This window comes from Crocodylus porosus, unplaced genomic scaffold (assembly GCF_001723895.1).
Source record: "Crocodylus porosus isolate Cpor-Errol unplaced genomic scaffold, CroPor_comp1, whole genome shotgun sequence".
NCBI lineage: Eukaryota > Metazoa > Chordata > Crocodylia > Crocodylidae > Crocodylus > Crocodylus porosus.
Window position 1 is genome coordinate 78,531,769 of NW_017728886.1, and position 24,095 is coordinate 78,555,863.

At 47.6% G+C, this 24,095-nt stretch overlaps 1 protein-coding gene across 1 annotated transcript in view; it reads right to left on the reverse strand.

Annotated features, from left to right (window-relative positions):
• TGM4 (transglutaminase 4) overlaps window positions 1-24,095 on the reverse strand; it is a 32,491-nt gene that overhangs the window by 3,279 nt on the left and 5,117 nt on the right. Inside the window, exons 2-12 of the mRNA XM_019534222.1 lie at window positions 23,743-23,922; window positions 23,077-23,183; window positions 21,743-21,869; window positions 21,122-21,240; window positions 18,699-18,806; window positions 17,954-18,128; window positions 17,701-17,839; window positions 9,780-9,883; window positions 6,909-7,160; window positions 5,550-5,846; window positions 2,445-2,614 (exon numbers count right to left, since the gene is read on the reverse strand). Coding sequence (XP_019389767.1) covers window positions 2,445-2,614; window positions 5,550-5,846; window positions 6,909-7,160; window positions 9,780-9,883; window positions 17,701-17,839; window positions 17,954-18,128; window positions 18,699-18,806; window positions 21,122-21,240; window positions 21,743-21,869; window positions 23,077-23,183; window positions 23,743-23,922 — 1,778 coding nt within the window. The remainder of the gene's footprint in view (window positions 1-2,444; window positions 2,615-5,549; window positions 5,847-6,908; window positions 7,161-9,779; window positions 9,884-17,700; window positions 17,840-17,953; window positions 18,129-18,698; window positions 18,807-21,121; window positions 21,241-21,742; window positions 21,870-23,076; window positions 23,184-23,742; window positions 23,923-24,095) is intronic.

Sequence of the window (24,095 nt, forward strand, 5' to 3'; positions counted from 1 at the left end):
CCTCCTTGGGCCTGCTCGAGATGCATCTGTGGATGCATGACAAGGTACGGTTGGCCTTCCTGACTGCCTCCCCACACTGCCGGCCCATGCTCATCTTGGAGTCACTTATGACTCCAAGATTATTTTCCACCTCCGTGCTGACAAGAGGGCAGTTCCCCAACCGGTAGGTATGGTGCCGGTTGTTCCTCCCCAGGTGCATCACCTTGCACTTGTCGGTGTTGAATCCCATCCTATTCACATCCACCCACCCTTGTAGTGTCAAATCTTAATTCCATGATTCTCCCTTATCTTGATTATGGCCAAACCACGCCCTGTATCTAAGCAGTCCTGAAGTTGAGGGATTGACCGGGCTGCAGCCTAAAGGAATATTTTGGATCTTAGACCCATCACTACCTTGAAATGGGCCAGGAATTCTAGATGCGGGCTCACTGGGCTTGTTGTGTTGAGAGAGACTATCACCTCCTCTGGTCGATGAGGTGAAGCCGTTGTGCACAAAGCCTATACATGGTGTTAGTACATAGAGCATGCACAACCTGTGTGTACAATACATGTAAAAATCACCCTCCTTTATGGGCTTTTATCACCTTCAGGTGTAGTATTACTGCTTTCCAACTGCTGTCCTGGGGCTGAGAAAGCCAGCTTAGTCTGTGTTTGGGGGCGGGGCTTGCTTGTCCCCCAGAGGAATATAAGATAGCTGAGAAGATAGAGCGACATTCCAGTGCTGGCAGCTGTGCTGAAAGGGGCTACGTCTTGTTCATAGTCAATGACCACATAAGCAGCTGTCAGCATGATCTACCTACAATATAGAAACCTTTTGCTTTTCACTAGTTTTTGCTCATGAACCATTGGTGCAGCTTCCAGACGATATTAGCTTAGTCAGTTAAATCAGCTGGATCCTTCTTTCAGCTACAATTTTGGAAGAGAGAGTACCAAACAATTTCAAGTCCAGCTTCATTACAGCTCTTATATCACCTTCAGAACACCACAGCAATGACTGAGCAAATGCTGCAGCCAACAGACTAGACACGAGTCAAGAGTGAAGCTCTTCACTCTAGTATTTAGGGCAGTGGTTCTTAAGCTCAAGGCACCCCTTATTAGACTCAAGGTACCCCTCAGAAAATACAAGCTCTTAGTTTTGCCCCCTTTTATTGGTGATGCATAGTGTACCCCCTGAGAGCACCAGCCACAAAACTGGAAGTGGTGGCAGAAGTGCATTTCCAGTTTCGCCACTGGTGGTTCTGTTCTCGGCCGCTGGGGGACCTTTCACCCGTTGGCAATCTGGTGCCCCCCCAGACGCAGGAGGCATTGGTTACTCATGACTCTTTTATACTAAAAACTCAAAAAGATCTCAACAGATCAGAATGTTTTAACACTTTGGGTGCCTATACACCAGCACAGAGGCTGCTCTGACCCACTGGAATTCCAGTGCATCAGAGCAGACTCAATTAACTGAGTCAATCGCCATGCTCCAGCAGCCTGCTGCTTCTCGTGTATCAGCTTCCCCATGCTTAAAAATGGCAGTGGGGGGGGGGCACATGAACTGAAGTTCATCAAACAAGCTTTAGTTCAAGCACTCCCACTGCCCTTTTCAAGTGCAGAGACACTGATACAGGAGACACAGTGGCACTTTAATTAAAGCAGCTTTGAGAGCCACCCTCAGAGCACATGTAAAAGTACCCTACGTGTTCCTATTTGAAATCTCGGGGTTTATCTTGTGAATCATATTTGCACACCCAACAGAGCTGATGCTGTCTGTTACACTGTGGCATCCTTGAAAAGATCTCAAGGCACCTTGGTTGAGAATCACCGATTTAGACTTGTAACAACAGGCTTGGCTTTCAAAACTGATGAGCAGTTAGAAGCTCCTGATGTAGTTAATGGAAATAATGTTAAAAATCAGACCATTTATTAGGTGTCTAAATGTAGACTTAGGAAAGTTATTGTAGGTCTCACTGTCTCTTATTTAGGAAAAATATTTGGCTCCTAAGCCTGGGTGTTCATATTTCTGGCTCATCTCTTTACCAATACAGCCATCCTTAGATTTTGTTTCTTGCAACTCCCATTGCCATAGAATCATAGAAAGTTAGGGCTGGAAGGGACCTCAGGAGGTCATGTAGTCCAACCCCCTGCTCCAAGCAGGAGCATCCCAACTAAATCATCCTCGCCAAGGCTCTGTCTACTCAGGTCTTAAAAACCTCTAAGGGGGAGATTTCACAGCCTCTCTGGGTAACCCGTTCCAGTGCTTTACTACCCTCCTAGTGAGAGAGTTTTTCCTTAGATCTAACATAAACTTTCCTTGCTGCAACTTGAAACTGTTGCTCCTTGTTCTGTCATGTGCCACCACTGAGAACAGTCTAGCTCCATCCCCTTTGTAACCGCCCTTCAGGCAGTTGAAGGCCATGGCATCTAAATACTAATCTCTCCATGCTCGTTTAAGTGCTTACCTCTACCTTTATAGAGGGATATTGGAATGTAAGCGTTAGCTCATCAGAAACCTTTTCACCCGTCTCCTGAACCTCAGCAATAATATTAACTTTGATGAGAAGTTCATCCTCCACAGATGCCAGTGTCTTTATGTAAGTATCAGCTGCCACATTCAGAGGGATCTCAATCGCTGGCCAAATACAAGAAAAAAAATCAAATAAAAGGCACCATTAACAATGCGTCTTCTTTACTAGAAAGCAACAAAAGAGTGGAGCAGAAAATCAGTCCTGGTGTCTACTCTATATATCATTAATTGCATGTGCTACATAGTTTTCATAACGGACCAAAAGCCAGCGGCTGTTCGCCTTCTGTTCGGACAGAATTCCAAAGCTGGCTGAATTTAGGAGGGTGCGCCTGCAGTCCCTGGCCCTGCCTGAGGAAAGGGGCTGTAAATCTGTAAAGGGAATCCCATCCAAGCCTGCGTCACAGTAGGGCCTGGAGGGATGCTAACCAAGGACAGAAAGACCCCCAGGGAAGGAAAGTTGGACTGGGCACATGAAGACTGTCTCATTTAGCTCTCGACAGTCTACTCCCTCAAAGCAGTCTGACAGACTTAATTATATAAAATGGTTGGCTGCCTTTAAGGCATGCTCCAGAGGCACAGGCTACAAGGTGTTTATTGTCACTGTAGAATTTTCCCTTATTTTTTAACGTAGGCTTCACAATTAATTATCTGAATCATTTTCATGTCAATTCAGTGCATGGGAAAGGTCTTGGGCTTGGCAGTGCTCAAGACTGAATTCTGGATAGCCACAAACCTCCTGTCCCTCTAGGGCATCTTTACACATGCTCTGGGGGTGGTGATGGTCGGTTGTGGGGGGTAGTTACAGTGGCTCCGAGAACAGCTCTAATGAAAGCACCTGCAGCATCTCATGTATTCAGCGTCCCATGCTTCAAAATGGCAATGGGGATGCTTTAACTAAAGCTCGTTGAACAATATTTAGTTAAAGCGCCCCCACTGGCATTTTGAAGCATGGGGATGCTGAATACATGAGACGCAGAGGCTATTGGAGAGTGCTAAGGAGCACACTCCAGCAGATGCGATTAATTGATTAGCCATCTTGATTAATTGAGTCTGCTCCAATGCGCTGTGATTATAGTGTGTTAGAGTAGTATCCCTACATGTGTACAGACAGCTCTAGTTTTCTTTAAACTTCTTGTCCTCATCTATAAATTCACCCGTCCCCAGCACAGGGCCATAGTGTAGTGTCCTGCCACATCCCCTCTGTGCACTGGGATAGTCATTTTAAACTGAAATGAAAATCGTAGAGCTCAGAGTTGAATGAATTTTAGCACAAGTGACTATTAATCAGAAATCATTATTGCAAGTGCATTGTTTACTACAAATTATTTATCATTCATTAGTCTCATGTGCAGCCAGTTTCAATCGTCTTGTTAGGGATCAGGCAAACTACCAAGTGATCTCATTGACTACAGGAGACACCCAGAATAACAAACAGCTTTAGGGCTAATCTACACTGCCTCTGTGCCACTCCCAAGAACAACCCCTCTGAAATGTAACCCAACTCCAAAGCCCCTGCAGGGCTGCTCTGAGCTGCCTGGGCGGGTATGGGCTGAGCGGGAACATGTTTTGGTGCCCTGGGCAGGAAAGAAGCTGAGCTGCTACTGCCATGGCACAGGCTCTCCCTTTAAAACAGCACCCACTTTGGGTGCCCCCTCTGACTCAACACTTGGCACATTCCTAATTATGCTACTGGAGCAAGAAGCTGGTGTTTGTCAATGGTGGCCCAGGATACAGCATAGAGGTAGCATGGACATACCCTTTGTGAACTGTCTGTCATGGCCAACAGGCTGATATGGGTCTGTATAAATCAGCAGCGTTCAACCTTTTTACCTGGTGGACCCAACTGGCAATGTCCAGTCTGTCTGTGGGTCAGATCTAGCCAGTGTTCCCAATCTGGCACCATCTGGAGTGAGGTGGGGGGCAGGCTAACCCCAACATAGTCCCAGAGGGCAAGAAGCTTGATCTGACCCATGGAGAGGGAAGGGGGCTGTGGGGGAAGAGGACATGGCCAGGCCTCAATCTAGCCCTTCAGGGCGGAAAGGGGGCACGGCTCAACAGAAGCAGGGAGGTGTGGTTCAGTCCCATGGGTCACAGACTGGCACCATGTGGGGCTTGGGAAGTTGGCAGGGAGGAGTGTGGCCATATTAATGGCTGCTGCTCCTCTGCCGCCAAATTTCCCAACCTGTGGGGATCGCTGCAGGCCACATGCTATGTCCCCATGGCCACATTTCACCTGTGGGCCAGAGGTTGAGCCCCCCTGGCATAAATTATTCACCAAATGTTTATCAACAAAACAGAAACAGGAACCAAGAAATGGGAAAGTAAGGGGAGGGAGGATTAAATTCACAACCATTACAGCTCACTGACAAAATCTGAACAATGTAATCTTTGGTCCTATTAACACTCACTCAGGCATTTTATTTCATGCAAACAACTGCAAAAGCCATCAGACTAAAGACCCTACTACACATTTAAATGAAAACTGGATAAAAACCAGCAACAGAGTTGTTACACATCTTCAGGCACTTGCTTTATAGCTGGCTGGCTCTTTTTCTAGCTGGAATCATTTTTATTGTGTGATAACTACTTTGCATGTGTGGCCAGTCTCAATTTATTATGAATTTACCAGTTAATTGTGTGACAACTACTTTGCACTTCTGGCCGGTCTTACTTTGCACAATTTATTGAGTGATTAACTAGTTAATTGTCTAATATATGTAATGTGTAGCAGGGACTGAAAAACATTTATGTCTAGTCTGCAAGCTCAGTCATTCTGTTTCGTGTGTGTATGTAGAGTGCCAGACTCAAATTGAAACCAGGTCCATGACTGTGCCCCTAAGTGCGACTGCCATTCAAAGGAGTAGTAATGAGCAGAAGTTTCCTCTGCACAATTCTCTCTCCTGTGTGCTGGACAGAACCAAAAACATCCTCAGACCCCCACAGTCCATACACCCACTGAGTCAGTGCACACAAATTGAGGACACACTGCAATATCTCCAAAAACGGCCCATGGCTTGTGATTAAAAACATATGGACCTACCAGGTTTGCCTTCAGTCTGGACAGTCTGCTTGATAAATCCAAGATTGGCCTCTACCTTCCCAGTATAGGACTGCAGCTGGCAAGAGGCAGTGAGACTGACCGTCCATGATTCAGCTGAAGGGCTGCTTACAATGATTTTCAAATCAATGGGATTGCCTGGCCACAAAGATTTTTCACCGTCTGTCTTCAACTGGATCCCAGCTGTGAGTGGGGAAGAGGTGAGCCTACCATCTACCATATCTGAACATTTGAGAAAGGAGCAAGCTTTGTCCATGGTTTTCCTTTCCTCTAATGACCCTGAATAACACGAAAAGAAAAAGCAAAGCTGAAGTCATAATAAATCGTGGATTATAGACTCTGCAGCCAGATCCAACTTCTCATTGTTTATCCTTTTGCTGAAATACAGACAGCACAACAGACCATGTTTCCTAGCAATGATCACCCCATGTTCAATCTCAGAAGAGATACACGGCTATTTTAGTTTAAACAGTACCTGGGGCCAGATTTTCAGAAGTAATTCCTGATTTTTTGGGTTGCTATCCTGAGACACTTGAAAGCCTGATTTTAGAAGGTGGATTCTAAGCATTTGCTGGAAAATATGTATCATACATTGGGTACTCAATAAAACACTAGTCTTTTTTGAAAATGTAAGCCACATTTAAACAATTTTCACACCAGAGAGGATGACTGGGTATCAGATCAATATATGCGATGACTGAAAAGTATAATAATGTGTTCAACTTAGTATGACATACACAAATTGAAGCTTGGAGGAGGTTCAAATATTTTTGGCTTTTGTCCACAAGGACCTAAGATTACAAGAGCAAATAAAGTTTTGTGAGACGAGAGATCAAATGCAAAGTCTAGACAAAACTGCTTTTCCCCAAAGATCTTTAGTTTTCCCAGTCCTGCCAATTCTCATGTGAGAGATTCCTATTGCCTACTGCAGTGAGTTTCTGGAAGTGTGGGAGGAGGGAGCCTGCTTCTTGAAACAAGCTATAGTTTGTATAGTTTGTAGAAAGAAGAAGAAAGAGATAGAAGGAAATGGAGCAAGTTTGGATGAAGCAGAGTTGCTGAATCTGTAACTGGATCTGCTGCCATGCATGCTGGCTACAGACAGTAGGTGTCACTACAGACATAATATTCATGTCTGGATTTTCCTAATTCCCTCACTACTTCTTCAGGTACTTTGCAGGACTTCAATACTATTCTTTAAAGGGCTGCTACTCCAGCAGCCCATTGTTTTTCCACATTGATAAAGCATGCGGCTACTTTGGCTAACACAGTCACAGGACTTCTGGCCTCATCGAATGCCTTACTCTACTATAGGATGTTAGAAAGATCTCAATGGCTGGTCACCTTCCAAGAACTTGTATTGAGCTGTGATGTCTTCCCGTGTGTTTTTTCCAACGGCTTTGGTGCTGATGTTCTTCCCAATGGCTTTGGTCTCCTCACGCAGCTTGATGTATTTGTCTTTGCCGGATACATTCTTCACAAGCCAGTAAACCTTGTCAGCATTCACTTCAGCAAATATAAACTTGGAGTCGTAGGGCAAATAGACTTCTCCGCTTCTGATAGCTTTCAGTGGAGAAGGGCCACACTGGAAAATACCTAAAGAGTATGATGAACATTTCCTGTTTTTCATGTGTATGAACTAAGCCTCCAGCATCATCCCCCTACTACATGCCCACTTCCGCATCTGGGGCTCCCAGCCTTGGTAACTGAATCTTGGCAACACGTTTTCTCTATGATGGTCCTCCTTCTTTAAGGAGCACATTTCTGATGTGACAATAAATACTTTGAACCAAAAGCACATACTTCAAAGGCCTGGCAAGAGCTTTTGTAAATTTTACTTAGAAGGGCATGGTCTTGCATGCCTATACAAGTGTTCCAACGCATGCTGATTACAACATGTAGGAGCAAACTTGCTTCATCGAGTCGGCTGGAGCAGTCTCATCACAATGCTCCAGCGCGCTGCAGTTGCATGTCTTCAGCATCCCATGTTTCATAATGGTGGTGGGGGCACTTTAACTGAAGCTTATCAAACATGCTTTAGTTAAAGTGCCCCAGTGACCATTTTGAAATATGGGATGCTAAACACATGAGAAGTTGCAGTGTTTTAACTACTGTGGCTACCAAAAGCTGCCCTAACTAAAATGCTCCCCCCTCCACCCCCTAGTCCCAGAGCATATGTATAAGGGCAAGTGGATTCAGGGTACTTAGTTCCAAGGGCAAGTGGATTCAGGGTGCCCGAGTCAATTCCTAGCTCTGTTATTCACTTGCTGCCTGATTCTGATCAAGTCACTTCACCCAGTGTGTCCAACACAGGTAACACTGAAAATAATTTCAGTCACAGGTGTATAGCCCCCAGCTGAGGTCATTCCTTCTTAGGGAAAAGGCTACAGAAAGGCTTTGTATACATGGGAAACCCTGGCAGCTGTGCTCCCTCCTCCCCCATTGTTTCTCTGGGGCCCAGGCAGAAACCTTGCGGGTCATGGAGCATTGGGACTTTTGAACTGCTCTTTGTAGATCTGCCTCCTGCTTACTGTGTGCGTCTCAGCCATGCTCCTTCCCCCAAAGGAAAATGGTATAACTGTGGTCTGATCAACTGCCAGAGCATTTGTTCTGTTGTTTGCAAAGATTCAATACAAAGAAGTTTTCCTACTGTCATACAGCCTCTGTCCACCTTCCTCGCATCTAACAAACCTTACCTGAATGGTACACCCCTTCACAAGGCTCAGGACTAGACTCCAATCCCTTCAGCTGTTTAAGGGTTAAGGAGAGGGATTTCTCTTTCCACACCATTCATAATGCACGGCAGGGTTTGGCAAACAGGCTCTGGAGGGATATACCCCCATAAGTGTGTCTTCATAAACAAGAGCAGTGAACTGATGCCCAAGAGACCTGGGACCCTGGGCAAGTTACTTAATAGCTGCCAGGAATCCTACTTCATTCTTCTACAGCTGCAGACAGACAAGTTTTCTCTAGTAACAGGTACCACTGCTGGGCCTGCCCCGTGAGAGGCTCAACACCCAGGATATCTGCTGGCTATATCAAGTGCTGGAAATGCTCAGTATCACAGGACAGACTCTGCAGGGTCAGGCTCACCATGTCACAGTTTGCATTACTGACTTCAAACTTTGTTAATTTCAGCTTTTCTGACTAGTCCTATATTTAGGTTTTTCCTATGTGTGTATGCTTAAAATGCACATGACTGTACAATCACTGAGCTCCCTTCCTTCCCCTGCTTAGTAACAGAGGCTAATGGGGAGGTCTTTATCTGTATTGTCTAGAAATGTCTATGGGTGGAGTTTCCACACTGGCCCAAAAGATCTGGGCTAGAAAATATGTCAATAGTCAACATTTAATATACAACTTTGCCCTTCTGCAGAGTCTGGACTCCAAGGACCTCAAAGTGCTTCGCCAGCTTTAGTCAATCTTCACAATTCTTTCTGAAGGGAGTGAGTACCATTGTCCCACTCTTGCTGATGGGGAAATGGAGACACAGAGAGGCAAACTGGATTCATTAAGTTTACAAAAGAAATTAGGATAAAGCTAGCAACAGTCATGATTTTTTTCTGATTTGCAAACACATGCCCCAAGCTCTTAAATCCTACTCCCTAGTGCCTTTATCAAAGGCTGATTTTCTGCTTGCAAAGGCTTGTTCTTCCATCTACCTCTATACAAGACAACAGTAATGAGGCCTAAGGACCCTCCTTACATTACACAGACAAAGTGTGGAATTCACAGTAAGGTAACTCACAGTGGTGCTTCCAACATGCCTGAAGTTACAAATACACTCAAGTGCTTTGCTAGATCACAGCCCAAATTCATACAGTTGCAACCAGCTTGGAATTCTGAATTTGCTGCATAACACAAGTGCCCACTGGCCACAGCACAAGCAGTTTGGACAGGGTAGGGGAACCAGCCCATCTTTACATGCAGAAAAATCTAATCTTCGAAGGGATACTAGGAAATGAACTCATTTCAAGAAATTAGTCAATAGACTGGGAATCAGTAGATCAGGGTTTTCTTTTCAGCTCCACCACTGATTTGTGATGTGAGTCTGGACAATCTACCTTACTTCTCTGATCACCAGTGTGACATGAATAGGGTTGGTGAATGCTCAAAATTAAGCAGGGCTTTACATGCTTTGCTGAATAGGATCCATAGTGTCAATGTGGAACATTCCCCCCAGGATCAAGCAGCGGCTTTTTATGTCAATCCTACCTTGACTTATCTCTTGTGGAGTGGCATCGATTGCCTGCCAACCATCAAAGCCCTCCGGCAGGTCTGACCTTTTCATCCACACGTCATTCCACACGTGGAAATTCCTGGGTGCATTTAGATTGCAAAGTCAAGAAAATACATATTTACTTCCTGTAGTTTACCACGCAAGTCAACCTGCAGGACTTCAAATGTGGAGTGGAAAGTCTGACCACCTCTTGACAGGAAGATTCAGGGTCAGTTTTGAGCACTGACACTCATGCTCTTTTTTACAGCAGAGTTTTCTTTTGAAGACAGTAAAAAACCCTTATTTTCTGTGCTTTAAATGACAGGGTACAATTAATACTGAGCCAAAGAGGGTGAACGTTTGCAGGACTGTTTCATCTTTCTGTCATTAAGGGCCAGACTACAATACGTTACATACTTTGAAGGGTTGGTGTCCTTTAATCAGTAGTACCACTGATACCAGTTAGACTATGTGCAGGGTGATGTGAATATAGGGGTAGGGTCACAGTCTGGCCCTCTAACTGGGGAGAGGAAAGATAGATATGCAATTATGTAGCTGATGAGACAAGCACTAAACCCCTCATTCAAAGCCCATTGGCCTGCATCTCTATTGATTTAAAAGGCTGTGGGCTTCTAAAGATGACTTCCTCAGTATCTACAAATCAGTGAGGCTTGTGTGTGTGTGGTAGTTTTGTCTGGACTATGTAAGCATTGATAAAAAATGTTTCTTTTTACTGTTGAAAATATATGGCCTGATCAAATGCAAAGAGATTTTTTTCCACTGACTTCCATGGACATTGGGTTAGGTCCTTTCTGCTCACAAGCAAAGAAGCATTTTCAAAGGCTGATAATGTAGCCAAATCAACCCCAGATTTCATCAGGTCACTCAAACACATTTATCTGGCATGAGGGCTCTTTCTCCTACTAAATATCAAATATCTAGCATCAACCACATGTGCACTAGAACCAAACAATCCTTTTTTTTCTTTATAATGAAAAAGGATTGTTTTTCCCCTCCTTATGCACAGAAATGGATGAATTGTGTTTCTTGTACTTTCCAGGACAATTCCACTTCAGGGAAAAAGAAAGAGATAGGAAATCTCAGTGTTCCGGGGAACCAGAACGGGACTTACCCACGGCAGCGGTGGAGCCTGAGCGGGACATCTGCCGCTTGTTTACACCGGCGCGACCGGAAGTCGGCGTCGGTACCGGCAAACGGACGCTGGCGATAAAAACGGCCGCCGAGAGAGGACGGGGGGAAGAATGAGCTGGGAGCTTCGTACCAGCCGAGGCAGAAGACCCTAGACGGGAATGGGCCACGGACCCCCCGATAGGAGGGACAGGAAGCTCCTGGGCAGGACGAGCTGCCAACCGCTCAGCTCGAGGAGCAGAGAACTCCGGGGACAAGGAAACGGTTAAGTCCCCAGGGAGAAGAACAGGGAACCCTGGCGGGGAGCCACAGCTTACCCAGGAGGAGGGGAGGATACCAGCCACGGCCAGCTGCAGGACGACGAGTGAGGAGCGGCAGACGAGCGTTGAGGATGAGGTATCAAGCAACGGGGAATTTTGGGACTGTGAACCCGAGACACGCAGGACTTGCAGGTCCTGGGTTGGGACGCCGGTGCGGGAATGCGACATCCCCAGAGAGGCTCGGGACCCGGAAAAGCGCTGAGGAGGCGCTGTCGGGCGGAGGTTGACACCAGCCGGCTATGGCCAGACACTAAGATAGGGATTGCCCAAAGGGGGCCCGGGAAGGTCCAGGTAAGAGGCCCAGCCAGTAGGGCTGTGGGGGCCTAGCTTTCAGTTTTTCGGGTTTGTTTTCCTGTTAAAAGGGATACCCCAGCTGAGGGGTATAGCCGGGGAGCTCGGGTCAGGGACCCCGCAGTGAGACCCCCACCTTGGCCGTGACTCAGTCCCGGGTCAACCAGGACACGAGGAACCCTAAGATAAGGGTCGGTCAGACCGGTGAGGCAGTCGGCCCGTCAGCAGGAAGCCGGGTCACACATTAGAAGGGAGCACCAGAGGAGGCGTAAGGCTGGGGTGCAAGGGGTGGTGGAGCCCCGCAACATGACCGCCGAGGGGTCCCGGGCTGCGGAGTGACCAGGAGCCGTCCTAACTGAACCTAAACAACAAGTCATGGTGGGCGAGATCTAGGGCAGGGAATGGACATCATAATACCTACTCCAAACCAGTACCATTCCAGGGTGATCAGCGGCGGTCCTCTTTCCACAGGCGACTACCCACAGGGAGGACCCCCCCCTTTTTCCCCCAGTCCGGCGGTCACAAGTGGTGTATTGGCCGGGAAACCTCATCCCGTCCAGAGTGAGGGCTGCCGACATGCAGTCGGCAGGAATGACAACAACAGACCTCCTGGCCCAGACACTGCAGGCTGTGACCCATCTATTAGGGGCCCAGCAAAGAATGATAGCGCAGCAGGGCCCCCCAATGGTCCGGATGCCAAAAATGACAACCGCGGATGACCCAGAGGCCTTCCTGGAGGCTTTCGAGCAGTAGGCCATCACACTTGGACTCAAAAGGGCCTATTGGGTGAGCCAGCTAGGTTCGCTGGTAGTGGGTAAGGCCTGGAGGCCTATAGAGCCTTATCACGAAAGGAGGCTCGTGACTATGATGTGGTTAAAGCCGCCATCTTATATCGCCTCGAGATTAATCCAGAATACTACTGACGGCTCTTTCGGGCCAAGAAGGGACCCGAAGAGTAACGGCCCTGGTTGCTATTACAACGCCTCAGGGACCTATTTGGAAAATGGGTTAATCTACCCACATGCACTATGGCCGCACTAGTGGACAAGATTATAATGGAGCAATTTGTAAATGTCTTGGAAGAGCGGACACAGAGATGGGTTTGCCAGCACTCCCCCGAGTCCTGCGAGGCAGACGTAAAGTTGGCAGAATCTTTCATGACTGCCGAATGGCATTATCTGTGTGAGAGGCGAGGGCCAGGGCCTGCGACGATGAAAGAGGGAGAACGACGTAAACCTGGTCCTAAGGCCCCAGTTAGGGACATGGTGTGCTTTCATTGCGGCAAGACGGGGCATTTCACCCGAGAATGTCCAGGATGGAGCGCGGACAGATGGTGACCCCAGGGATACCCGCGTGGGCCGGTGGAAGGCCCCAAAGACCAGATCCAGGGAGAACCTATGGATTGCAGTTTTGGGACGGGGGCGGTGAACCCTGATGGGTGCGGCCTATTGTAAAAGCCCGAGTGGAGGGGCGCCTGGTCCTGGCAGTATTAGATTCAGGGTGCACTCAGTTGCTAATTAGGGCTGAGCTCCTCCTGCCAGGATACCAGTATCAAGGAGAACCAGTAAAAGCGGCATGCCTACATGGAGAGACACAGGCCCTCCACAGAACGCAAGTACAGTTACAAGTTATGGAATTCCAGGATGAGATGTTGGTCGGGGTCACCCCTAGGCTAGCATACAATATGTTGTTGGGCAGAGATTGGGCCCCTCTTTACGATGTGTTAGAGAGGGTCCGAGATATGGAAACGGCCCGTCGGGCTCAATGGGTTCGGAATGAATGGTTTGGGGAGGCCGAGGTGGGGGAGCCTCTCATCAATAGGCAAGATGTTGCAAGCGGCCCGCAGTTCCAGCAAGGACAAGAAGAAGACCCAGAGCTGCAGGAGCTGTGGACGAGGGCCCAGGACGAGGGACATCAACCAGGGACGGAGTCCGGTGGAGACAAGGAGTTCAGGGTGAGACGCAACCTTTTATATCACATCCGGCAAGGGGAGGCAGGTGCAGAGGAGGGGGAACAGTTGGTAGTACCAGGTTGCTTCCGGCAGGTGGTGTGGCAACTGGCTCACGCTAACCCAGTGGGTGGACACTTGGGAAGAGACCAAACCCTCGGAAAAATATCTTGGTGGTTTTTTTGGCCCAAGATGGGAGAAGATGTGGCCCGGCGGTGTGCTGCATGCCCCGTATGCCAAAAGACCAGGGAAGACTGGCCACCGTGGGCACCTTTAAGGCCCCTGCCTGTTATAGACGCACCTTCCTCCCGCACTGCTATGGATGTGGTAGGCCCATTGCCCTGTAGCAGTAGTGGCCCCCAGTACATCTTGGTATTCGTGGACTATGCTACAAGGTACCCTGATGCAGTGCCACTACGCTCAGTAACGGCGCCACGAATTGCGGAGGAGTTAGTGAAGTGGATATCTCGCATGGGGATTCCCCATGAAATCCTCACTGATCAGGGGCGGAATTTTGTCTGGAGTGCTACATGGGGTATGCCAGACATTGAGAATCAGGCAACTCCGGACCTTGGTGTACCACCCCCAAACCGACGGGTTAGTGAAGCGGTTCAATGGAACACTGAGGAGGGTGCTCCGATGGTGTATCCAGAATGACCCGCAGCATTGGGACTTAATGCTGCCGTTAGCGTTGTTTGTGCGACGGGATGCACCATCCGAGTCCCTGGGCTACTCGCCCTTTGAACTGGTGTTAGGCTATCGTCCCCGGGGTCTATTACAAATCCTTAGGGAGGAATGGGAGCAGGGCCCCGCCGCTGTCGCTAACCCTTCTAGGTATCAACAAGGCTTCTAGCAACATGTCCAAAGAGCCTGCGAGTTGGCAGCGGACAATCTACGGTACACTCAGCAGCGGCAAAAGGAGAGGTACGACTCGCGTTCCCGGGCACGGGAGTTCCAGCCCGGACAAAGGGTGTTGGTCTTATTACCTACCTCGACTAGCAAACTGCTAACCCAGTGGCAGGGGCTGTTCAAAATCACATGACGCGTGGGACCCGTCAACTACGAGGTATATCGCCCGGGACATCAGAGAACGAAACAAATTTACCACGTTAACCTCCTCCGGGAGTGGCATCAGCCAGAAGGATGGGCTACCTTCGGAGAAGAGGAATATAAGGATTCGAGACCGCGAGAACCAATGAGGGAAAGTGACACCCCCATACCTATAAAGAACATAAAAATAAATAGCGAATTGACCAAATCCCAAGTGAGGGAGGTGAGAAGCCTCCTGGAAGAGTTTAGGAAGATCTTCTCGGAGGAACCCGGGTGGACAAAGGACACGTACCACTCGATTCCGACCCTTCCCGATGTTATCGTGCGGGATCGATGGTGACTGATACCACACCATCTGACCCAAGAAGCGCGCGAGGAGGTAGAGAAAATGCGGGCCCTGGGGGTGATCAGGCCATCGAGGAGCCCGTGGAGAAGCTCCCTAGTGCCCGTGCACAAACCCAATGGTAGTCTGCGACTATGTGTCGATTACCGGCGGTTAAACGAAGTGGCGACTTTTGACGCCTTTCCTATGCCCAGTGTGACTGAGCTAGTAGAACGCATTGGAGCAGCGAAATTTATAACCACCCTGGACCTCGCGAACGGGTATTGGCAAATACCGGTGCGGCCAGAGGACCGCCAGAAGATGGCTTTTGGGACCCCTTGGGGTCATACAAGTTCGTGAGGATGCCATTTGGCCTACATGGTGCAGCGACCACCTTTCAACGCCTTATGAACCAACTCCTGGTGCCGCATACAGAGTACGCAGCTGCGTACATTGACGACATCGTCATATTCACACACTCCTGGGACCAACATTTACGGGCCCTCAAGGCGGTATTAAGCGAGCTACGACGAGCCGGCCTGACAGCAAATCCCCGCAAGTGTGCGGTGGCCCAGAGATACACGAAGTACTTGGGGTTTTTAGTGGGCCAAGGGACTATACGCCCGTTAGAAGACAAAGTGCAGGCCATTCAAACTTTCCGGCCACCTCAAATGCTCAAGCAACTATGCTCCTTTTTGGGGTTAGTAAACTATTATCGGAGGTTTGTGCCCCGATTCTCCGAATTGGCGGCACCACTGTCTGAGGCTCTAAAGGGGACACCTCGGAAAGGGCTCAAAAGGACCGAGCTAATGCTACGTAGTTTCCAAGCCTTGAAAAGGGCCTTATGTGATGAGGTAGGTGATACATACACCTAACTTTATGAACCCTTTTACGTTGCAGACGGACGCCTCCGAGGTCGCCATTGGAGCAGTCTTAACACAAGAAGATGCAGGTGTCGATAGGCTGGTAGCCTACGCGAGCCGGAAGTTACTTCCGGCTGAAACCAGGTACACGGCAATAGAACGAGAGTGTTTAGCAATCCGGTGGGCGGTGGAACACTTTAAATATTAGCTGATGGGGAGGGAGTTTACACTCGTCACGGATCATGCCCCTCTCAAATGGCTTAGCTCCACTAAAACCGATAACGCTCGGATCACGTGGTAGGCACTAGCCTTACAACCATTTAAATTCCGGATTGAATACCGTCCCGGGAAGGATAACATAACAGCCGACTCCCTCTCCAGATGCCCTGAACCTGAGATTTCCGACGGGGGACCCGGAAAAAAAAAAAGGCGAGCCTCAACACACTACTAAGCTAGAGGCGGAAAATCCCCTCAGACCGCCACAAGGCAACTGGCGGGGGGGGTTATGTCTCGGGGAACCAGAACGGGACTTACCCACGGCAGCAGCGGAGCCCGAGTGGGACATCTGCCGCTTGTTTACACCGGCGCGACTGGAAGTCGGCGTCAGTGCTGGCAAACAGATGCTGGCGATAAAAGTGGCCGCCGAGAGAGGACGGGGGGAAGAACGAGCTGGGAGCTTCGTACCAGCCGAGGCAGAAGACCCTAGAGGGGAATGGGCCACGGACCCCCCGATAGGAGGGACAAGAAGCTCCCGGGCAGGACGAGCTGCCAACCGCTCAGCTCGAGGAGCAGAGAACTCCAGGGACAAGCAAACAGTTAAGTCCCCAGAGAGAAGGACAGGGAACCCCGGCAGGGAGCCGCAGCTTACCCAGGAGGAGGGGAGGATACCAGCCATGGCCAGCTGCAGGACGACGAGTGAGGAGCGGCAGACGAGTGTCGAGGATGAGGAATTAAGTGATGGGGAATTTTGGGACTGTGAACCCGAGACACGCAGGACTTGCAGGTCCTGGGTTGGGACGCCGGTGCGGGAATGCGACGTCCCCAGAGAGGGTCAGGACCCGGAAGAGCGCTGAGGAGGCGCTGTCGGGCGGAGGTTGACACCAGCCGGCTATGGCCAGACACTAAGATAGGGATTGCCCAAAGGGGGCCCGGGAAGGTCCGGGTAAGAGGCCCAGCCAGTAGGGCTGTGGGGGCCTAGCTTTCAGTTTTTCGGGTTTGTTTTCCTGTTAAAGGGGATACCCCAGCTGAGGGGTATAGCCGGGGAGCTCGGGTCAGGGACCCCGCAGTGAGACCCCACCTTGGCCGTGACCCGGTCCCGGGTCAACCAGGACACGAGGAACCCTAAGATAAGGGTCGGTCAGACCGGTGAGGCAGTCGGCCCGTCCGCAGGAAGCCGGGTCACACATTAGAAGGGAGCACCAGAGGAGGCGTAAGGCTGGGGTGCAAGGGGTGGTGGAGCCCCGCAACGTGACCGCCGAGGGATCCCGGGCTGCGGAGTGACCAGGAGCCGTCCTAACAGAACCTAAACAACAAGTCATGGCGGGAGAGATCTAGGGCAGGGAATGGACATCATCATACCTACTCCAAACCAGCAGCATTCCAGGGTGATCAGCGGCGGTCCTCCTTCCACAGGTGACTACCCCCGGGGAGGACCCCGCCCTTCTTCCCCCAGTCCGGCGGTAACACTCAGCTTGGTAGGAAAAAAAATGTGTCGCTCCAAAGGGAAAGTTATAATGGAAATGCAGATCTGTTAGTGTTTCTGCCATAGTACAAACCCTGTCTATTCAGCTCAGAAAATTCCCCTAGAGGGCACAATTAACTAGGGGATTCTTGCCCAGAACATTTCCACTTCCTTTTATTTTTCAACAACAAACTTGAAATAACAGAGACACTCTAAAGCAAAAACCTGCCAATGCTCCGAAACACTGGAAATATTCGAGGGAACGGGAATTACTTAGCAACATGTAGACCTACCAGACAGAGTCTGTGGTCAGCTTGTCCACTTTTTCTCCACGTTCATTCAAGAAGATGTCAACTTTCAGATTTTCCTGAGTATCGTGAGCTGAAGCAAAGTTACTCACACTTCTGGCAGGGATCCCTAGGCAGCGCATGACTGAAAGGCAGAGCAAACATTACCAGAAAGGACTGCTCAGAAGTTGCTCTTCACCTGCTGTACTAGGGTGAGGAACACCTACCCAATCCTCGAGAGGGACAAGACATGCCTTACCTGTAGTCAGAACTCCAGAGAAAACCCAACACTGGCCAAAACAGATGGGCTTTTTAGTTTTGTAATATTTCTGTAAAATTGTGGCACTTCCTGTCCAGGCCAATGGAGAGGTCCCACTACCATAATTTCCTGACCAGTTTCCAAACAGGACTCCTGCATCATCATTGGAATTAACCTGAAACAGAAATGCACATACAGAAAACAAAGTCCACAAGTGATCTGAGGAGATTTCTCCTGCATCTGTGCTTGCTCAAGCCACTTTTCATGTCTATGGCAGTTAGCAAAAATGTCTTGCTATCACTAGCTGGCTTCTCTCAGCCAGAAAAATCCAGGCTTAGAAAACGAGAGAGATGGTGTTATTACTGCCCAGGACAGCATTGGTTCTATTATTATGAAAGGAATCATGCCATGGAAAATGGCTGCTTTGCTAATCCTTCAAAGGCCCCACTCCTCAGCTGCACAGCCAACACGTTCAGGACAGTAGCCATAAGTAAGAGAGAACTAGCCACCTGATGCTGGATGTTACATTCAGCTGCATTTTCCCTTGCTGCAGCTTTCCCAGACCTTCCTTTTTATGCATTGACAAGCGGGAGGAGGTCTGGAACGGTGTTCTAAATGCCAGAGGTAAAAAAAGATTGCTAGAGACCAAAAAAAGAAATGGGAAGATGGGACAATTTATTTATTTTGTAGGTTAACCTTTAAAAAAAAGAGTCAATGGCGAACCTCTTCTGACAAATAACCATACCAAAGCAGACATGGTCCTGGACACAGTCACGGGATCCTTTCTGAAGTTTGGCTTGAGTCCACTTTTGTCCAGGAGATACATACAGGAGTCTAAGACATCTTCCTCAAACTGTTTTGGAGAGAAACAAAGACCCTTATCTTACTACTCTGAATCACAAATTGCCTCAAATTGATCAACTGATTTCAGTTTAATTCCTGAACAAAACTATATGATAGGCATTAAATTAACTTCTAAACATTCTTTAGGATATCAAATGATGGTAATGCTCACGAAAGGCCTAGAGATCGAAATCTTTTGGTCATCAGTAGAACAGGACAAGTTTTGTAATATTGCCTCTCCTCTACCTTAAGCCTCAAGTAGGAAGGTCATCTATGAGGGAAAGGTACAGATCTGTCACCATGTGTAGATGGATAGGACATATTCTAGAAATCCACAGTCAAATAAGTAGTCCTTAGTCACATGCACAATTGGAGAGAGGTCAATGGGACTACTAGCATGAGTAGGAAAAGCCTGGATGAGTAAGTGGAGCATGAACAAATCTTTGTTGCAACATCTCTGTATGTATTTTGCATGATAGAAGGTGTTGTATAAAACAGCTGCTGAAGAAAAAGAGTAGACACAAGCACAGTTTGTTCCAGCAGAGTTTATCTACTAAACAAGTATCTATAAAACTTCTGAGAATCCAATTCACATAAAAATCAAATGAAAGGCTAATATCATTTGACACAACCACAAATAAGTGATTGAGATTTGGCTGAGATTTTCCCTGTTTCTTAACAGAATAAGTGCCAGGATATGGACAGCTCTTTGGACAATGCTATAGCTATAGGTCACACTTAACATAGAAAACTTTGATAAGGCATTTAGATCAGGCTTTGCCATACTGCATTTGTGAAATTGCAGCATTTGTGAAAAAGCACCAACAGCAAGAAATATCTGCCTGTATGCTGTTCTTACTCTGCAGGGGCATCTATTAATGTGAATGAATAAACTCTGGTGCAGTTTGCACCAGAGTTTATTGCTCCCAGGCACAGCATTTACATGTACTCCCAGGACCTCAGCATGTTGAGCTGGAGCAGAGCAGCCCTGGCTGGCAGGGGACCCTGGGGTCAGCCTGCCAGCCTGGGGCTGTTCCAACCTGACTCAACATGCTGCGGGCATGAGGGTGCTCCAGTGCAGGGCTAGCTGACAGGCAGTCCCTGCACAGAAGCACCCTCATGCCCCAGCCATTCCTGTCTCTGTCTACATGTGTATTGTGGCAGACTAAATAATGCTGCCACAGTATAGTACTTGTATTTACAAGAAATAACCTATGGCAGCCTTTATTAGTTTTTTGCCCTCACAGGTCTGCACATGTAGACCCTGAGAGACTTCACTGAAAAGCTCATTCGTCAGTTCTGCAGTACATGTTTCATGTGGATGTGCCCAGTGTGTGTGTAATTGCCCTCTACTGGATTAAATTAAACCTGCTCCATTATCTATTACTATGATGTTTTAATTTCAGGAGTGAGTGTAAAGTTCAAGATACCAGACAGAGCTCTATGGATCAAAGCTCTGTCTCTCTCTACCCATAACACACACAAGATTTCCTACATTACTTTCCTAATGGTATCTCACAGCTTTCCTAGGAGGACAACATTTCTGGAAAAGAAGGCTGAACAGACATCTTCAGTTAATTGGTGGGTCTGGTTAATTAGTGAATTTGACACAGATGAAATCCTCAAACATTTGAAGCCTACTTCTCCTTTTTCTTACATTGATATAATGGACTAAAGGAGTAGGCATGTTATTTCTTAATGTTCCATGGACTTCATCACCACATTAGTAATGAGCACTTTAAGACTGTCCTAGAATCTTATATTTCTATCCATCATAGCACTATCGTAACAGCTTTGTATGTGAAATTCATGCAATAATGGGATCTCTAGTGGATAACGTGGAGTTTTGGACAAAGGCTTTTGCTTTTGATTTGTTAGATTTCTTTAATTACCTTTATTAAAAAAAAGATTACGAGGCAGAGGGCTGGTAAGTGGTGGAAGATGTGTTATGAGTGTCACTCTCATGGTAGAATGGCCTTTTCAGAAAGACCTTCCTAAAGGTTTTGGATTTACCTAGGGTCCTGTAAAGATTGTCTCTAGTTCTCAAACGCTTCATTTTGGGGGCTGTGATTTGACGATAAACCTACCACAGAACTCCATTCTCATGCCCTGACTGAACAAGGTACTTAAGCACATGTATTATATTAAGTGTGTGAGTATGCCTCATTGAAATCAATAGGACTATTCACACGGTTTGAATTATGCATGTGCTTAAGTATCTTCCTGATCATAATGATGGGTCTAACTTATTGGAATAGTACTGCAACACCTGCTTATGTCAAGTGGAAGGAATTGTATTAATACAGAAACAATCCTTATTTTTACCTGCCCAAAATTCCAAGGTTTCTCAAATATTTTTGCTGATGATCCAACATAGATGTAGCCTGTGTCATTGAGAACATACTCCAGTCTTTCAGCATCGCTAGGCATGAAAACGGCATCAGCTGAAACAAACACACAGACATATTACTTGATTTTTACTCTCATGGTCAAAAACTTTTCAAAGGTCAACCAACTGTTCCAAAATAATGACAGAACAGTGTTCAGATATAAGTTCCTTTCTTTCTGCCTTCAAAATAACTAAACAGGTCATTTTCTCTGCAGTGGAAAACTGCTTTATTTGTAACAAATACCTATTCACAATGAACTCTGTCATTGTTTTATTCCCACTGGTGAGCATGTGCTCATAAAAGCAGTCACACTGACTTAAAAGGGCTAGCAGTGTGAGTAACTGCATGCCAGTGAGTAAGATCCCAACGTTCTTCCTAAATATTACTGGCTTAAGATTTCTGAGGGGAAGGCTTGCAGATTCGGGTCTCGGTATTTAAAGATGAAAGGTACCAACATATTGAGAATAAATGAAGAAAATGTAAGGAAAGTACCTCCCCCAAACAGACTTACCTAGCAGTAATTCTAATCCCATCAGCAATAAGTCATTTGCTTTACCTTTACACCAAGGGTTGAACAACAAGTAGATAGTGTTTCCAGGGTTATAAACATTAGCTCCAGTTTTCACACTCAGAAGGTATTTTCCAATAGCTGCATCTGCTGGACTGACCACAGTAACCAGGCACTAGGTAAATCACAAGACAGATGATTATACATCATATTGTCCCTCTTAAGTGTGAATGAATGTGAAACTCAGATTTTTTTATTATTATTAATATATTTCATGTTCCAGGTCAAATCAGCCAAATCAGTTCCAAATCATATCGACTAAGTAGAAATCAATCATTCCAAAAACCCATACTGGTTGAGCAGGCAGACCTCAATCATTCTAAACATCATGTATGGCGCTGCAACCAGCAAGCATCCTTCATCCCAGGCTGGGACTTCAGATACTTCCCATTCCGTTGGCAGGCATTCTACATGCTGGCCCATGCCCAGAGGTCTTGAGATTTGGATGCCCCAGCCAGACACTTGATCTGAGCCAAAAGGCCAAGAAGCAATTTTACAGTGAGCAATTAATCTATTCAAGTCTGTGGCATGTGCTGCAAGGAGAAAGGGAGGGCATGGGGGATGAGATAACTTTTATACATATAGCAAGACAGCAATAAATTAAATGGGACTCCATTGCTCATTTAAAGCTGTTGAGCAGAGGGGAAAATCGTGACAGAAGCCAGTTCAGAGCTCCAAGTACTCCTCCCATCATTGGTGATACGTAGGGGGTGCAAGCGGGTGCATGTGTACCCCCTGAGCATGGCGGTGAACCCCCTGCAAAAAGGCACCACTGACACTGCTGGCGGCACCCTTCCCTCCCCCGCCCCCCCCCCGCTGTCACCGACAGTGACATTTGTGGGCAGTCCACGATCACCACTGACCACTGCCAATGCTGTCAGTGGGGTCTGCCAACCCTTCCCTCCCCCCCATCAACAGCACTGCGGCTGCCTGCAGGAGCTTCCTGCTTGCTGCCACTATGCTCCTGCTGCCAACAGCACCACTGCTGCCACTTGCAGGAGTTCACCATGTCCCCACAGCCTCTGGGGGCATGCAGCATTCATGCCTCCCACCTCACACCCCTGATCAACCCTTCCCAAGTTAGTGACTCTTTTTCAGGCATGGCGAGGGCCTGAGCACAGCTTGAAGTCTGTTGACCCAGCTCCTCTCTCCACCCATCTGTAATAAAAGGGAGCCTGCATGGACTGGCAGAAAACTTTCTTTCTTTTCTCAAGGATAAGAAGCTTCTTGCAGCCCCTTCAGACCTTGGTGCGCCCAGAGCATCCACTGGAAAACTAAAGCAACAGTTGCCAATTCAGTTAACAAGGGACAAAATAATCTACCTCCTTCCCCTTGGTGTTAGCAATCTTGGCAGACCAGCACTGAGAGCCTTGCTGAGACCTCAAGTTCACTGCCACCAGGGTCCCATTGGATTTTGTTGGTTTATCACCTGAAAGTACAGCAAGAACAAAATACATACAAGGAATATCAGCATGTGTGGAGACTGTAGTGTCTAATGGTTAAAGTGTCTGTGAGTCAGGACTATTCAGTTTTACTTCCAGTCCTCATGCTTTGACATATCCTCTAATTATGAACTACTGAGAAAAACTGAGTCTCTACTACAGAGGCGGCATTAGCCTTTTCCCAGTGTGTGGCTGTGCTGGGAGCACTGTGCCTCTGTGGGCTGCGGGCAGGAGTTGGGTAGGCTTAGCTGCATGGCGTGGGTGGGTGGCAGTGGCGGTGCTGGGGCAGGTGGCTTCAGGGGAGCTAAGGTGAATTTTGGGGTGGCTATAGCCTCCCAAGCCCACTCTCTAGCACTTCCCCTGCTCCACCATAATGATGTATTTTAAAAGCTGTCTGGATGCACTGTTGCTTTCCTTTAGCCTCACCTGAAGCATCCGACAATTGCTGGCATTGAGACAAGACACTGTGCCAGCCTGCTAGGGTTAATCTGTCCTACTTGGCAAGTCCTATATTGCTGAACATACCATTAGGAATTATGTTCTTACCAAAACTGAACTGCAACACCACTCTGTCATTGTCTTTCAGCTCCCTGTCAAACATCAGTTTCAGCTGAAAGTCCTGTCCACGTCTTACAATCAGACTTTTGTTGTCATATGCATCAGTGTGGTGAAGACAGGCATTTTCCCATTTGAGTAAGTCAACTCCAAGGGTCTGGAGTTGGTTCCCTGGAAACAATGTGCAGCAAGAAAGAGAAAAAGGGTTGGTGCTCAAACATTTCTAAAAGGAAAATTCCAGCCAGTTCTATTCTGTAGTGTTAAATAACAAAAACAAACAAGTGTCGCTTCTGGGAAAGACCTCTCCAACCATCTGTGTGTCTAGTGATTCAGTGCAAACAAAC